Source organism: Brassica rapa, chromosome A03 (genome assembly GCF_000309985.2).
Source record: "Brassica rapa cultivar Chiifu-401-42 chromosome A03, CAAS_Brap_v3.01, whole genome shotgun sequence".
Lineage (NCBI taxonomy): Eukaryota > Viridiplantae > Streptophyta > Magnoliopsida > Brassicales > Brassicaceae > Brassica > Brassica rapa.
Genome location: NC_024797.2, coordinates 16,762,866 through 16,778,861, shown reverse-complemented (window position 1 = coordinate 16,778,861; position 15,996 = coordinate 16,762,866). Strand labels below are relative to the sequence as shown.

The 15,996-nt window shown below is 32.5% G+C and overlaps 2 protein-coding genes across 2 annotated transcripts; one reads left to right on the top strand and one right to left on the bottom strand.

Moving 5' to 3' along the window:
* Positions 1–236: 236 nt before the first annotated feature.
* On the bottom strand, positions 237–4,337 carry LOC103860137 (amino acid transporter AVT1G). The gene is made up of 10 exons (XM_009137737.3): positions 4,158–4,337; positions 3,788–4,074; positions 2,302–2,516; positions 1,990–2,194; positions 1,699–1,918; positions 1,485–1,620; positions 1,013–1,181; positions 887–930; positions 683–745; positions 237–603 (listed from the first exon to the last, which is right to left on the bottom strand). The coding sequence occupies exons 1-10, from the start codon at positions 4,307–4,309 to the stop codon at positions 508–510; spliced, it is 1,587 nt and encodes a 528-aa protein (XP_009135985.1). The 5' UTR covers positions 4,310–4,337; the 3' UTR covers positions 237–507.
* Positions 4,338–4,623: 286 nt separating this feature from the next.
* LOC103859298 (hsp70 nucleotide exchange factor fes1) lies at positions 4,624–6,673 on the top strand. The gene is made up of 6 exons (XM_009136808.3): positions 4,624–4,963; positions 5,174–5,316; positions 5,398–5,448; positions 5,527–5,748; positions 5,835–5,937; positions 6,009–6,673. The coding sequence occupies exons 1-6, from the start codon at positions 4,878–4,880 to the stop codon at positions 6,478–6,480; spliced, it is 1,077 nt and encodes a 358-aa protein (XP_009135056.1). The 5' UTR covers positions 4,624–4,877; the 3' UTR covers positions 6,481–6,673.
* Positions 6,674–15,996: the final 9,323 nt, after the last annotated feature.

Below are 15,996 nucleotides of genomic sequence, written 5' to 3'. Positions count from 1 at the left end.
CTAGCTATTAAGGCAAATTAAAGCTTATGGGGACTTTATGTTTCAGATATGAAATTGACCACATAAATTTTGAAAATTACGATTGACAAAGTTTTCGATCCATCCTACATTTTAAAATAATTATGTTACTTCTTTGAAGCCAATTATAACATCTTTAAACATTTCATTTGGCTACAAAACGTCCAATATCGATTTTGATGACAAACTTTATGGTATGATCTTTACAAAAAATTCATTTCATAACTAAGTCTTAACTTTTCTTCTTAAAAGTTTAACTAAATACAATGTCAAATGCGCATACTGAAAATTATGATCAAGAATGACTCTCTCTACTAGTTAAATCAAAAATCCTTGTTATGATATTGGAATTAGTCTTTCAAAGTTTCACAGTTGTAACTGTATTACTCTAATAATGAAAATCATTTTTTCTAAAAATAATAATACAAATCGTTCTTTACAGCTTTTACTGTATTCCACAACTGTTGCATTGGTCACCAGTGTACACGTTCAACTCCTTTCTCCTACTAACTTTCCAATCGCAGAGTAAGTCCCGCAGCAACCACTTACAATGCCAGCGATGATGATCAAAACGCATACTCCCATCTACAAAAACGAGAGGCGTCAAATGAAATTATCATGTGAAAAATCCAACTATGTAATCAAAATTAAAACATATACTTACTTGTATCTTGCTCAATCTACCCCTCAAGATACTGAGATAACAAAGACATGGAAGTATAAAAGCCTGCACAGTAAGTAATACCGAGTTATATATGAAATTATATGAATCCATATTAACATGTTTGATATGTCTACGTAATAGTTGAAACTCTGCTAAAATATTACACCAAAAAAAAAACTCTGCTAAAATATTATGGAGACTTACAAGAAGCATTGAGAGGAAAGATCCCATCAAAGCTCCCATGATCGCTGTGAAGTTAATTATTAGAACAAAGGAAATAAAGGTAGGTTACTGAAGAAAAAAAAGATAAAGTTCTTGAAAATAATTTACCGAAGAATGGGAATGCAAGTGCGACAACCAAAGTAGAGAGAACTAAGATCGTTCTAAGAAACATTGATACTCCATTGGATCTCATCTTTTCTGAAGAAGGCATTAGTTCTTCTAAGCTTAGTACGATCGGTGTGAGAGTTAAGGCGTATTTAGTCATCGGTGTAATGACCTGAAGTGCGATCGAACCGGTCATTATTTAAAAAAAAAAAAAATTCTACATCTTCTTAAAGATATGTGAAAATTATGGTTTAAATTTTTAAATTTTAAATTATACTTCTAAATTTAGAAACTATCATTTCAAAAAGGTTAAAACATATATAGAAGGAACTATTAACTTTAAAAACATTGTTGCTTCTTCGTATATATTTTAACTTTTTTTTTGAATATTATTGAGACGGTACTAGAAATTAGTATTATATGTAGAAGAACAAGACAACGTTTATCAAGTTTGATTTGGTTAGGTATTACTAACCGCGGTCCAAACTGCGATTTTAGATGACGTGAATTGTTGCGGCATGCTTAGCGTAAACTGCGACTGAATCGCCTCACCAAACATGCTGTAGCCGCAAACTGCCACAGCTATGTAGAAGACTACGCAGAAACCGAAACTGCAAAATAAATAAGAAGAAATGAAAAGTTACTACCGTTTACTTTCGTTCCAAGTAACATAGAGAAAAAAGGTTTACCTAATGATGAGCACCAAAGGAAACTTGGATGGATCTTTCATAGAAGAGTAAATGTTTGGGAAAACCGCGTGTCCACTGAACCCAAACCCAAATATACCAATCGCTACAGGTAAGTTACTAAGATCTAGAGCTTGTCCACCTGAGTGAAACCCGACTCCATCAACAGACCCGACCCAGAAGAGACAAAGAGCTAGCAAGATGGAAGAGAAGACACCTCCAGCTACAGAATGAACAACATGACGTAGAGAATGACCAAAGTATTTGTAAGGAATGTGTATAAGAAAATGGAACCTGAGAGATAGGAGAGTAAGCTTAGGTCTCTAAGCCAAACTGTAGGAAGAACAATAAGAGCAGTTGCTATGGCAAAGATCTGCGAAGAATCAATAGATACTCCAGCGACGTTTAACGAAACGTGGGGGAAGAATCTCGACAAGTTATCACTCATCATGATAATATACTCCACACAACATGCGTATAACTCCATGTACAAAAGTATCTACAAGTCTCAAGAGATGGAAAAGCACCCTAAGTTTTAGTTTGGATATGTTAGAAAAGACTTTTTTTTAAGTAAAGATGTAAATGCATGGTTTCTATATAACATACGGAGATGATGAGGCGTCCAGTGAATCCAAAGGCAGCTTGACCAATGTCAGGATAGGTATGAATGTCAGGAGAGCTTTCAAGACATCTCTTGAGGAGAATACCGGTGTAGCAAGTGATGATACCGAAGAAGAAAAGTATAATAAGCCCTAACCACCCTCCTTCTTTAACCGCATAAGGCATTGTGAGTAGACTTACTCCACATAGGATATTGATTCCTGCACCACAAAAGGTTCAACGGTGTTAAAATGTTGAAACTTAAATCTCAGTGCACACGAGCGAAAAGACACATTCCTTGGACCGGACGAACAAAAAATTTCCTTTAGTATTCGAAAACTGCTTAAAAAGATAAACAAGCTTTTCTATATGAATATCGGATTTTGAGGTTATATAAATTACATGTTTAAAAGTTATAAATTATTCATTCGCATTAATCAATATACAAACTCTAAATCGGATATTTGCATTAGACTTATTCTTGGGTTCACTCCCTAGGGTGAACCTCTAAGTTCACCAACCAATAGGATTGTTTTATTTTATATTCGAAATCTTTTAAAAAAGGAAACAAAATATTTTCTCAAGTTATAAGTTATATTATATTTTTAAAATAAAAAAGGTTAAAATAAATAAATTTAAAAAGTAGTAATTAAAAAAAAAAAATTTTAACATTCTCAACAAAATACTAAACTCTAAATCCTAATCCCTAATCCCTAAACCCTAAATCCTAAACCCTTGGGTAAACCTTAAACCTTTAGATAAATCCTAAACTTCAAATCAAAAACACTAAACACTCAAGGGTTTAGGGTTTTAAGATTTAGTGTTTTTGATTTAGAGTATGAATTATCCAAGGGTTAGGAGTTTACCCAAGGGTTTATAGGGTTTATGATTTAGGGTTTAGGGATTAGGATTTAGGGTTTAGTGTTTTGGTGAAGACGATAAAAATATTATTTTTTTTTAAATTTGTTTTTCTCTAACTACTATTTTTTCTAATTTTTTTAACCTTTTTATTTTAAAAACATAATATATCTTGACAATATTTTGTTTCCTTTTGTAAAAGATATCGAATTTGAAATAATAAAATTTTATTGGTTGGTGGACCTAGAGGTTCACCCTAGGGGGTGGACCCAAGAATAACTCTTTGCATTAAGAGTAGTATTAGTGGTATAGATTCTTCAAAGAGTACCTCAACTATTTAATAATAATAAAATTTTAGTATATAATTAAAATTTTAAAAGTAAAAGACTAAAACCATTAACACAATGACACCTACGGTTTGGGTAATTTTAGTCAAGAGATTCAGAGAGACTGGCGATGCGGCTGCTCTAAGTTTCCTTTTTTTAATTTTCTTCGTGTTTAATTTGCGTTTGTTCACAGGATAATGATACATATGTGAACCAAATCGGATACTTGGGTATTAGTTCTTAAGGTAAACTCTAAAACAATGTGTTAAGAACTTGAGACATAGTCAATGCTGAGGTTAGGTCTTTACCATTGAGAACAGATTGAGGAAACGAGCAGAGATTCTGTTCTTCATAGGAGAGATCGGTGATTGATAACTTTAGCTGTGATGAAACATATGATTTGACTGAGACATCGTCTTTATCGGCGAGCAAGGGTTGTTTGCTTGTGGAAGAAGCAAACGAGTTTAGAATAGAGTTTGGACGTCTTCTGTATAAGGAAGCGATGGAGCTGGTGAATGATGATGCCTGAGAACCTCTCCGGTGAATGAAACTGGTCGTAGGAGGTGTAACTCCGGTTAAGATATCCACAGATTGTCTGAAATAAGGAAGAAACTTTATTAATATAAACCCTTGAATTTTTATTTTTTTCTAATGTAAAAAATGAAGGTTTGATTGTACCGATAACTTCGAGGCCATGGAGCGGAATCGTTCATTGATAATTGAGAAGACTTTCTGGAGATTTCATCTTCATCATAACAGGAAACATCGACTTGGCTTTCTTCGTCATCTGCATGAAACAAAATGTCACTTTCTTGCTCCTCAAGCTTCATCTTCTCTGTCTCTGTTGTGAGTTAAGACAAGCAAGCAAGCAACAGATTTTAGAGCAGAATACAGGAAACATGAAGAGAGAGAGAACAGAGGAGGGAGATGAAAGACTGGAACAAATCAAGAATGAGATCTGCTGTATTTTTTATTTGTTGTCACGTCGATCATATTAAATAATATAATCTTCTTGCTGTTATATTTAATAGTTGATTGAATTGGAGGGAAAGTTATCGTTCACATGTCAAACCCTGAAAGTCAACGGTAAAGAAGAAGTAATCTGAACGTGATGGGCTTTCAAAGGCCCATTAGTGTGGATAATTTGGGCTCGGACCTTAAAGCCCAATAATGTTAAAGACGCGTCATCGTCGTTGCTTCTCCGCTCTCTCTCTTCAGAGGTGGACGAGGTTTAAGGTGTTGTAGCAGCTCTGCCAAAAGTCTCTGGTCTTATATAAAACCAAACCAGCGATTCGCCGACTCTTACTCTTTGTTATTACAAAACATAAAGGCAAAAAGCTTCAACTTTTGTAATAAATCTCTCTTTCTTCTGTTCCAAGTTTTTTTTCCGGCGCTTCGATGGCGAAAGACGGACCCAATTGGGATGGGCTACTTAAATGGAGTCTCTCTCACGCCGACGGTACGCAACCAACTCGCCAGTTGAGGTAATGAGTTCACTTTCTAGCTTCTGTCTTGTTGTTTGTCTGAGAATGAGTAGTTATATAGAAACTTTGTAAAGCTGTGATTTTGATTTCACTTGAGTGAATTCAAATCTAGGTCTGTGTAAAGTTTGGTTCTTTCTTTCTCTCTTTCTGTATTGTGTTTGGTGCTCATAGTGGAATGTTTTGTTGATTTGAGTTGTTTTGATGAGGCAGTGAGGAGGAAAGGAAGTGGTTTATGGAGGCTATGCAGTCACAGACTGTAGATGTAGTCAAACGCATGAAGGAGATTACACTCGTTATGCAAACACCTCAACATGTTTTGGTTGATCATGGAGTCACATCTCAAGATATCGAAGGTAGCCATTATACACAGTTTCTTATCTTATACAATCTTGAGGAGGGAGGGAGTGCTAATTTGTTTTTTGATGTTCTGGTAGATTTGTTGGATGAGTTGCAGGAGCACGTTGAATCAATCGATATGGCTAATGGTAAACAAAAAACAAACTATCTCCTTCTTACTCTTGAACTTGGTTTTGGTTAAGCTCAGTTTTGAATACTGTGTGTAGATCTTCATGCTATTGGAGGCTTGGTTCCTCTTCTCGGGTTTCTTAAAAACTCTCATGCTAATATTCGAGCAAAAGCTGCTGATGTCGTGAGGACGTTAGTTCAGAACAATCCTCCAAGTCAGGAGTTAGTTATGGAAGCCAATGGTTTGGAGTCGCTGCTATCAAACTTCACATCCGACGCAGATGTTCATGTTCAAACTCAAGCTCTGGGGGCAATATCATGTAAGCCTGGTCTGATAGTTTATAGTGAAGGTTTAGGTGATGAAACATCTTCTAAAGACTCTCTTTGTTTTGTTAATGTTATCTAGCTTTGATTCGCCATAACAAAGCTGGAGTCTCTGCTTTCAAGCTTGCTGATGGTTATACTGGCTTAAGAGATGCTTTGGCGTCTGATAGTGTGAGGTTTCAAAGGTAAAGCCACTAAACATAGCTCTGATTCGTTACAGCTTATGTTGCTTATTGTCTTTCTAACCTCTCTACAGGAAAGCACTAAACTTGTTGCAATATCTTTTACAAGAAGATGTTTCGGACCAAAGTATTGTCACTGAACTCGGATTTTCCAGAGTGTTGATTCGTCTCGGGTCTAGGGACGATGCTGAGACGAGAGAAGCTGCTCTTGGCGTATTGCTGGAGCTTGCAAGAGGGAAAAACGATGGAAGCGGATGTAGCAGCGTAGAACTGAGGCAGCTTCTTGAAGAGAGGATAGAAGGAATCAGCTTGATGTCACAAGAGGATCTTGAAACTGTTAAAGAAGAGAGACAGCTCGTGGATGCACTGTGGAGGGTTTGCTACGATGAACCTTCTTCTTTGGGAGAGAAAGGGCTTCTTGTTCTTCCCGGTGAAGACGCTTTGCCTCCTGATGTGGCAAGCAAGCTCTTGGAGCCTCTTCTTAGAGCTTCTGCAGCAAATGGTAATGCCACTGAGAAGAAAGAAGAACCTGTGAAACTACTTTGACCATGCACCATAGGGAGAGAACTTGAAGCTTAACTTTATGCTTTTGTTTGTCTTGTAACATTTTAATTTTTCAGACAAAAAGACTGATAGATTTCAATATGAAGAATCTAGTTTTTATGTAATGGCAGTTTCTGTTTTTTTTTTCTAATGATTTGAGATCTTTGTTACTATTTTTTTTTTGAGATCATTAATTCATTTTGTCGATTCAAAGGTATCTCAATTGATAAATTTTCTTCCCAAATTCCGTTTAGCAACAGCACATGTCAACCAGATAAACAGAAACATACTAGTTTTTGGTCCGTGTTTGTTGGCATAACTTTTTTCAAATATTTATAAATAGATGCATTATCAATTTAAAGACCATTAGAATAAATTATTTTTTTATGTTTAAATATTAAAAGAAACAACAACTTTTTTATATATAACAAAGTTTTTTTAATCGCAATATAAATACTTTTATTGCGTAAAGTAAACTTGAGAACAGTCATTCATCTGAAATATTTAATAATAAATTAAATAGTCTACAATATTATTTATGAATTGATTTTTTATTTTGTTCTGGACTGTTACATTAAAAATTAGGACAGTTAAAGTCTTTATTGTCTTTAATAAAGAATTAGTTTTGTTAATATATAACTAACCATAAGTTAAAAACGAATTTCATTAGTTTGATAATGATCATTATCTAAAACTAGTTTATATTTTGTTATAAATTTTTATTAACTTTAATAAATAATTAGATTTGTTAATATCTGATTAACCACAAATTTAAAACAAATTTTATTGATTTGTAAAGCTTTTTTTTCTGGGTTTTATTCTCTGATTCGTGTTAGATTCAAAAGGCTTACTTTAGAGAGTTAAAATTTCATCTTTACATTAAAAAAGTTTTGTATTTATGCTGATATGATTCAATTGATTGTGAGTTCAATATCCATAGCAGCTCATATTTTTTCTCATACGTTCTTATGACTGTTTTTTAATGGAAAATGCAGTCTTTTAGTTTATTTGTGCATATTTATTCTTTTAGTTTATTTGTGCATATTTATTATTTAGTAAGATTCGTCATGATCTTTGAGCAACAAGCTAAGCTTTAATTGATGCTATTGTTGTGTTTGATGAGTAGATTATGTCACTAATTGATGCTGTTGTTTTTGTTTGATGAGTACGTGATGATGATGGCTGCTGTATATCATTTTTTGGAACCACCAACGAACTGAACAGTCGCAAACCTCCACAAAAGCATCACCGCAAAATATATGTATACGGGAATCAGAGGAGCAGTGTATGTGAACTTCTTCGGACAGTAGATAGGAGCTGTGTCAGGATGTGAAAGTAGTGCTTAGTCTTGGTGATTCTTTACGAGCAAATGCTATTGACATAGCTATGGTTTACTGTTAGACTATTAACATATTCAATAGCCTAAAAATCCAATGTTAGATTGCTAACAATTTTAATAGCATATAATCATTTATCTGTTTATGTATCTTTGAATAATATTGTCGCTCTATTAGCCTGTTTTGTGATATTGTTAGCATGTTAACACATCTAGTAACATATAACAATGTTTTCTAAGTTTGTACAATTTGCAAATGACAGCTAATAAAATAATTAGTGCTTAGTCTTGGTGATTCTTTACGAGCAAATGCTATTGACATAGCTATGATTTACTGTTAGACTGTTAACATATTCAATAGCCTAAAAATCCAATGTTAGATTGCTAACAATGTTAGAGGCCAGCTGCCCCAATGGCACCAGTGATGCATCCTAATATGCGAGTAAGCGATCTTATTAATCAAGAATCGAAGGATTGGGATGTGGGTTTACTGGAGAACTATGTTCATCCTGATGACATACCATTCATTAGGAGTTTGGCCATAAGCTCAACTCATCGTCGAGACTCTTACTGCTGGAACTTCACAAGGAATGGTCAGTACACGGTCAAGTCTGGATATTGGGTGGCTCAGAAGTTATTGAATAAAACAGAGCAAAGGGAAGTTTTGGACCCAAGTATTACCAAGCTCCAAGCGTTTGCGTGGAAACTGAAGGCTCCTACGAAAATATGTCATCTTATATGGCAATTGTTAACTGGTCATGTGGCAGTAACAAGGAACCTGGTAAGACGCAATATGAGATGTGATAACTACTGCCCACGATGTGGAGAAGCAGAGGAGACTGTCACATATGCAATTTTTGAATGCCCGCCAGCTCTTCAAGTTTGGTCTTTAGCTTCGACTCCGACAAGCCCGAACATCTTTCCAGTATCAAGCATCTACACGAATATGGATTATCTCTTTTGGAGGAAAAATAGCATTCTTGAGCCTGATCGTGATAGGGACCCTTATCCCTGGATAATATGGTACATTTGGAAGGCTAGGAATGAGAAACTCTTCAGGGGCATAGATCGAGATCCTTTGGAGTTAGTCCGACATGCGGAGAACGAATGTCAAGCCTGGTTTGATGCTAATGAAGTGGTACAACCTGTAACACAAGCTAATACAGATGAGGAGCCCCAAGCCATAAGCTTGGGAAATATTTGCTTGCTAGATGGATCTTGGACATCTTCTGCTGACTTTAGTGGATGCGGATGGGCGTGGATGGATGGGTCTGGGAATGTGCAGCTTATGGGGACAAGGAATTTCACTCGGCGGGAATCAGCTTTGCACTCGGAAGTAGAGGCACTGCGATGGGCGATGGAGAATATGCTGCAACATTCGAACTGCCAGAGCTTCGGGACAGATTGTAAAGAACTGATAGCAATGGTGAAGAAACCTCAGGCGTGGCCAAGCTTTGCGACGGAATTGGAGAGGATAGAAACGCTACAGATATGCTTTCCGGATTTTAAAATCGCTCACGTCCCACGGACACGCAACCAGACGGCTAATTTTTTGGCTAAGACTGCTAGATCCTTCCATAGGGAGTTATGTTTTATTGGTTGTTTTATTCCGGTTTGGTTACCCAGGCCATCTCAAGTTTGAGTAATAGAATAGCCTTTCGACGTCAAAAAAAAAAAAAAAAAAGATTGCTAACAATTTTAATACAATATAACCATTTATCTGTTTATGTATCTTTGAATAATATTGTCGCTCTATTAGCCTGTTTTGTGATATTGTTAGCATGTTAACACATCTAGTAACATATAACAATGTTTTCTAAGTTTGTACAATTTGCAAATGACAGCTAATAAAATAATTAGTTCTACTTAGAAAACTTTAGCCGGCTAACAATTATTTACATTATATGTTGTTGCAAATTAGAAAGCTAATATTATATTTTGCCTTATATGCATATTTTTACATCAAATAATAAAGCCTCATAAGCTTAGTGTGGCTTCCTCAATTTAGTGCACGCCTATAAAAGTCTTGTACGTATGGTTTTATCTCCATAACACTTAATATTATTTCACAAATTATATTATTAATTAGTATATATTACCGGTTAACTATAACAATATCAAGACAGGGATGAAAGAAAGAGAGAGAAAGAAAAGGACTATTAATGTATTTTTATACATATTATTGCTAGACCCCACATCATTTTTCCATCCCTGCAAATTTTTTGTTTACTGACTATTTTCTATGCAAATAGCTTTTCAAATATTTAAATATTTAAAATAATAAATTCTTAATTTTTTTGCTCATCTTACATGTTTCTATTTTTCATTTAATGGCGGGTTATTATTCACAAATATTAATTCATTTGTTTTATTTTTTATTGGTTGTTATATTTTAGCCATAAATTTCTTTTGACTAATAGTAAAAATAGTTCTTGTCTGATTTTAAATTTAGCTAACAGCATAAATAGATTATTACTACACTATATAAATGTTGTGAAAACAAATAATGCATATTGAACATTGATACCCTGATCAGCCTATCTTTGATATAAAAATGAATCTTCTAATATGTTTTGTGCTAATTTTGTCTACCTATTACAGATTTGGTACAGCTTGCTCACCGAATAGTGTAGAAATTCATAATCAACTCGGCCCTGATATTATTCTCCATTTTCATTGCCGTTGCAAGAACCCAAAATGTGATGTAGGAAACCAGCAGTTAAAATTTAAGGACTCTTATGTCAATAAGAAGAAGGAGGGATCTCTAATAAATTTTGAAAGACAAGAAATAAATTGTCTTTTAAGGTATGATAAATATTACCTTGATGTTCGCGTATTTCGACAAGCAGCTTTTCGAAGATGTGGCATATTACGCTCATGGTTGGCCGAAAAAGATGGAATTTATTTTAAAACGCGTCCTAATGAAACATGGAGATTTAGATATCATTGGAATGTTGGTAAATAATTTTTACTATGTGGGTTACATGTAATGCAATATTTTATTAAGCTATGTGCAATCTATATTATATAATTTAATTTTAGAAAATATAATATATTTCTTTACAAAATTGTATCTTTTAATTTAACTATAATATCTTATTTATTTATAAATGTACTTATACTGTATAAGAATATAATACTTTTAAAATATTTAGTATGTTGTTCAACGCATATAAATTGCTAGTACTTTTTATATGTGTACATAATATACAATATTTAGATTTCAAATAACACAATAAACATGTGTTAAATTCAAGTGTATATTAATAGCCTTTTTAGATAATTGATACAATGAAACACATATTTATTTTACAACTGTTGGCTAGTATTTAACTACTGACTCGTGGTAAAAATAGTTTTTGTCTAATTTTAAATTTAGTTAACAGTATAAATAGATTACTACCAGAGCCGGCCCTGGACCATGTTAAATGAAATATTTTTCATCAGCTTTCAAACCTTTTTAAAATAATTACATACAAATAGGTTTAAAAAAAAATTAAGCTCCAAATGTGTAAATTTTTTTTTTAACATAGACATAGACATAGGTCCCCAAAATCTCAAGACCGATCCTAACTATTACTACACTATACAAATGTTATAAAAACAAAATTATACATATTGAACATTGATACCCTGGTAAGACTATCTTTGATCTAAAAATAATTTTTTTTATATGTTTTTGTGTTTTTTTTGCTACATTGATAGATTTGGTACAACTTGCTCATGGAATCGTGTAGACATTCATAATCAAATCAGTCTTGATAATGTTCTCCAATATCACTATCGTTGTAAGAACCCAAAATGTGATCTAAAAACCATGAATTAAAATTCAATAACTCTTTTACTATCGGGCGAGAGATTTAAATACAATCCTACTATATAAAAGGAGCTAAATCCTAGATTTTCTAGAAGTGCCACATGGGCAAAATAATCTCCACCTATCAAACTGCCATGTCACTAGCGGATTGGACTTCAAATTAAAATTGCAATAAAAGATTTGGGCTTCATTGTCGCTTACAAAAATCTCGGTTTGTCTACGATTTGCCGGTGGGCCAAGTAAAGAAAAATCTCGCAGCCCAGCCCATCAACCCAAATCGCCGTCTTGGTAAAACTATTTCCTTCGGACAATTACTTATTTCAACTGTCAAACTATTTTCTTTTGAATTTTCTATTTTTTTAGACAATTTATTATTTCTGCTGTTTTCTTTAACAATGTGTGAACCGCCTAAGTTTCCTTTCATCTTAAAATTGTCCGCCCAAGATAACATAACCCCCTCATTTTACACACAGTCACTATAAATTTCTAAAAAAAACCTAAATTCTACTATCAAACCCACCCAACAAATTTACAACTACCAGTTCCAATTACTCATGCTTTGACCTCATTCAAATAATTATGGGCCGGCCTACTTTAATTTTTAAATAACCATGTCAATAATTTAAAAAAAAAACAAACAAACCATAACTATGTTCACTTCAAAAGAAATATGAAATTAATAAAAAATGGGCAATACAAAATAATTCTCATTCTTATCTGTGCATAACATGCAGCAGAAGATCAAAACAATTGGGGCGACACCCTCGGACCGCATCCAATAATCGTTAGGATCATTAGGATGTGGCTCATCAAAAATCACAAAAATAAAAATGCTTTCCTAGGAACAACTTTTATTTGTCTTGACATCCAGGTTTGTCTTAAAAATACTTACTTTTAATTATTCCAACTACATTTCAAATGATGGCTTTTAACCACTAAACATGAACAAATAATGGAAGGGAGGGTGTCTATTTCTACGTCTGACACAATCTACCAACACTTCGAGGAAGGGAAAATTTATCACATTAGATATTTTAATCTTCTTCTCAATAACCAACAGTACATGCTTACCGTTCAACCATACATAATCAATATCAATGAGACAAAAATTACTACACTGATTCAAGAAAACATTCCACCGATCCCTTCATACATATTCCGGCCCCAACACTACCACCAGTTGATCAGCTTAGCAAATGCAACCAACTTCCTCCCAAGTAAAACAAAAACCAATAACTCTCTCACATACAAATAAATACTACATTTTTGTCCCTAAAACCAAATTATTCCTACAGATGTTGTTGGCCGCATATGCCTCATCCAAGGAAGTGATTTATATAACCACTACACAGATTCAAAAATCATCATTGGATTGCGTTTAGACAGGTACTAACTTTTTATTAAATAACAATTGGTTTACAACTAAACAAAATATAATACAATAATTATTTGTAGATTGAAATTGGTACGTCTAACTTTATGGGACAAGGAGGCGTCTAATTTCAGGGAGTTAAATCACATATATACCAGGAAAAAACAAATTGTAATCATCACAAGTATCATTCCACGGTTACATGAAGGTAATAAACTAAACATAAAATTTATGTCAAAATAAATGCTTACAAATATTTGACTTTTTCAGGACAACTATCACTCACAACCACACATGGATCGTGCTTCTACTTTGACAACGATATTAGTATCATACAACGCTTCCAAAAGAGGAATAAACTGCTATCCTAAGCCTCATAGCAAACGACACCAGCCAACTTTTAAAAAATTTACGTTACCGCTTCCTACGTCAATTAAATAGGCACACTCAAATACTATTTTCTCTTACGAATATTGAATTCCTTAAAATAATTTATTATTCAAACTTACTGTTGTTTTTTTAAAAAAAAATGATCACCGCTTCCAACGTCTTCGCATTATAAAATAAACAAAATATAACTTACCCTTTCAGAAACTTCAAAACTCCCAATTTTAATTGAACTGGACTTTTATTAAACATATAATCCGCGCGAAGCGCAGATACCGAATCTAGTAAATTTTAAAAGAGAAGAAATTGATTATCTTTTAAGGCATGATAAATATCAATATGATATTCGAGTTCATTGGTCTTAAGCTTTTTTTAGATGTGACTAACAATATTCACGGAAAGCCAGAAAATTTTGAATTTATATTAGAAGGTCCATATAAACCATTGAAATTTGTATTTTATTGGAATCATGGTAAATAATATTATTAGGTGATTTTGCGTGCCATCCACAAGACTATAATGATATTCCTATGCACATTATTTACGCTATGTGCGAATCTATATCAATAATTTAGTTTTATTATTGTAAATAACTTTAAACTTACCAAAATATAATGAATTTATTTATAAAATTTTATTTATATTTAACTACTAGTGTGTATTCTGTGCCTATAAGTGTATAAAATGTATTTATACTGTTATAAGAATATAATACTTTTTAACTATTTTGTAGCTTGTTCAAGCATATAAATTTCTAGTACTTTTAAATATGTATATTGTATATAATACTTAGATTTCAAATAACACAATAAATGAATGTTAACTGTAATTATATATTAATAGATTTTTGTTAGATAATTGATACAATGAAATAAAAGTATATACAATATGAATTTATCTTTCTTTTTATAAATTTTTAGCATGTAAAATAATTATTTAGATAACACAATTACATAATATTTTTAGATAATGATAATTATTAAATCAGTAAAATTTGTTTTTGATTTATGGTTATTATAGAAAAAAATAATTTAATTATTCATCAAGGATCTATATTATTATCTAAGAAGTGATTTTGTTTATGTGTCATGTTTTAAAACGTAATTTTGTTTATGTGTCATGTTTTCCATGATTTTAGGTTATTTTATTTATATTATTATCTAAGAAGTGAATTTACTTATGTGTCATGTTTTCCATGATTTTAGGTTATTTTGTTTATTTAATATATTTTAATTAATCTTAACTTACTCATTAATTTATTTTACAATGTTTATAGTAATCTTAACTGATTCATTAATTTTTAGTTTTAAAATATTATTTTTTCAAACTTTATACTTATAGATATAATTATTTTGCTTAACTTTGTAACTTCAACGAGTACGATACAATTCTAACTAAAACGAGTACAAACCATCAATCAAATACATGCATGGAAAATAATAACGTAAGGTCAACGTAGGTGATCTTTTGATCTTTTATCATAAAAATTAATAATATACAAGTGATATTTATCGTAATCGATGTTATATTATAATATACTTATTAGCATATAGATTATATATGACCGTTGGGAAGTTTCCTTTAGCTAACCAACTGGTTTAGTAGTGGTTTAGTTTTCCTTAGCTTAAACCGTTCGTGTATATATATTGAATCAATGTACATTTTGAGAATTAATCAGAAATCTTTTATCATACTTCATCTTCTTCAATATGGTATCAGAGCCAGGTTCACAAAATGCATGTGATGCCGACTCTGTAACTACTATGTGACTGCTATAATATAGAGAAACTACATGTGATGCCGACTCTGTGTTAGTGTATATCTATGTTAGAATAGATCTCATGGTAAAAGGAAAATCTTAAACTAAATTAGACTTGTCTGTTCGTGACACAATGTAAATTTTATTCAATGTTTAATTTTATATTATTTTGTTTTGATGATATGGTGGTGATTTTAATTTTTAATATTTAGTGATACACATTTAACATATATATTGTGGTCTGGGTATGCAAATAAAGTAACAGATTTCTTTAAATCTAATGAGACATTATGTGTTGTATGTGTTGATCGATTTGTTTGAGTGCAAGAATGCAAATGTATTTTTCACAGTTTTTAAGATATAAACCATTGATTCTATCAAAAACTTTTGGAGATGGATGAGTCGAAAGAAACCGTTGAATGTCTAGGTACAAAGCCACATAAAAACAAATCACAACGAGATCTGATTAAGAAACTATGAGTGAAGCCTACCTAATCCGACAAAAGAAATAGGCCAAGGATGGATTAGACGGAATCCACATCATTCAGTGACAAAGATCTTGTAGTTAGGCTACACTATCAATCAATAGATCAAAGATCTTATGATAAAAATCCACACCATATCTGAAAGTAGTCGATTTTAATTTTATGTGTGTTTGAAGTTTTTTTTCTATAGTTTTCTGTATGTTGTTGGTTTGAAGAGGTAAATAGGAATTAAAAGAGACGAATGTTCACTTTTTTTTTATTTTACTTTATTACATAGAATGTTTGATATATGGTTATATTCTTATAGTTCTATAGATTTTTATCGGTGTTTAAAAAGACGAAGTTTTTATGGAGGTTAAAAAA

What these genes read in the sequence shown, in the direction of transcription:
- LOC103860137 (XM_009137737.3), bottom strand. Translation starts at nt 4,309, where the DNA reads ATGAAGCTTGAGGAGCAAGAAAGTGACATTTTGTTTCATGCAGATGAC. An exon ending in AAATCGCAGTTTGGACCGCG is followed by an intron (nt 1,182 to 1,484) that starts GTTAGTAATACC and finishes ATCGCACTTCAG; the next exon opens with GTCATTACACCGATGACTAA. An exon ending in GTAGATTGAGCAAGATACAA is followed by an intron (nt 604 to 682) that starts GTAAGTATATGT and finishes TCGTTTTTGTAG; the next exon opens with ATGGGAGTATGCGTTTTGAT.
- LOC103859298 (XM_009136808.3), top strand. Translation starts at nt 4,878, where the DNA reads ATGGCGAAAGACGGACCCAATTGGGATGGGCTACTTAAATGGAGTCTC. An exon ending in CAACCAACTCGCCAGTTGAG is followed by an intron (nt 4,964 to 5,173) that starts GTAATGAGTTCA and finishes TTGATGAGGCAG; the next exon opens with TGAGGAGGAAAGGAAGTGGT. An exon ending in AGCTCTGGGGGCAATATCAT is followed by an intron (nt 5,749 to 5,834) that starts GTAAGCCTGGTC and finishes AATGTTATCTAG; the next exon opens with CTTTGATTCGCCATAACAAA.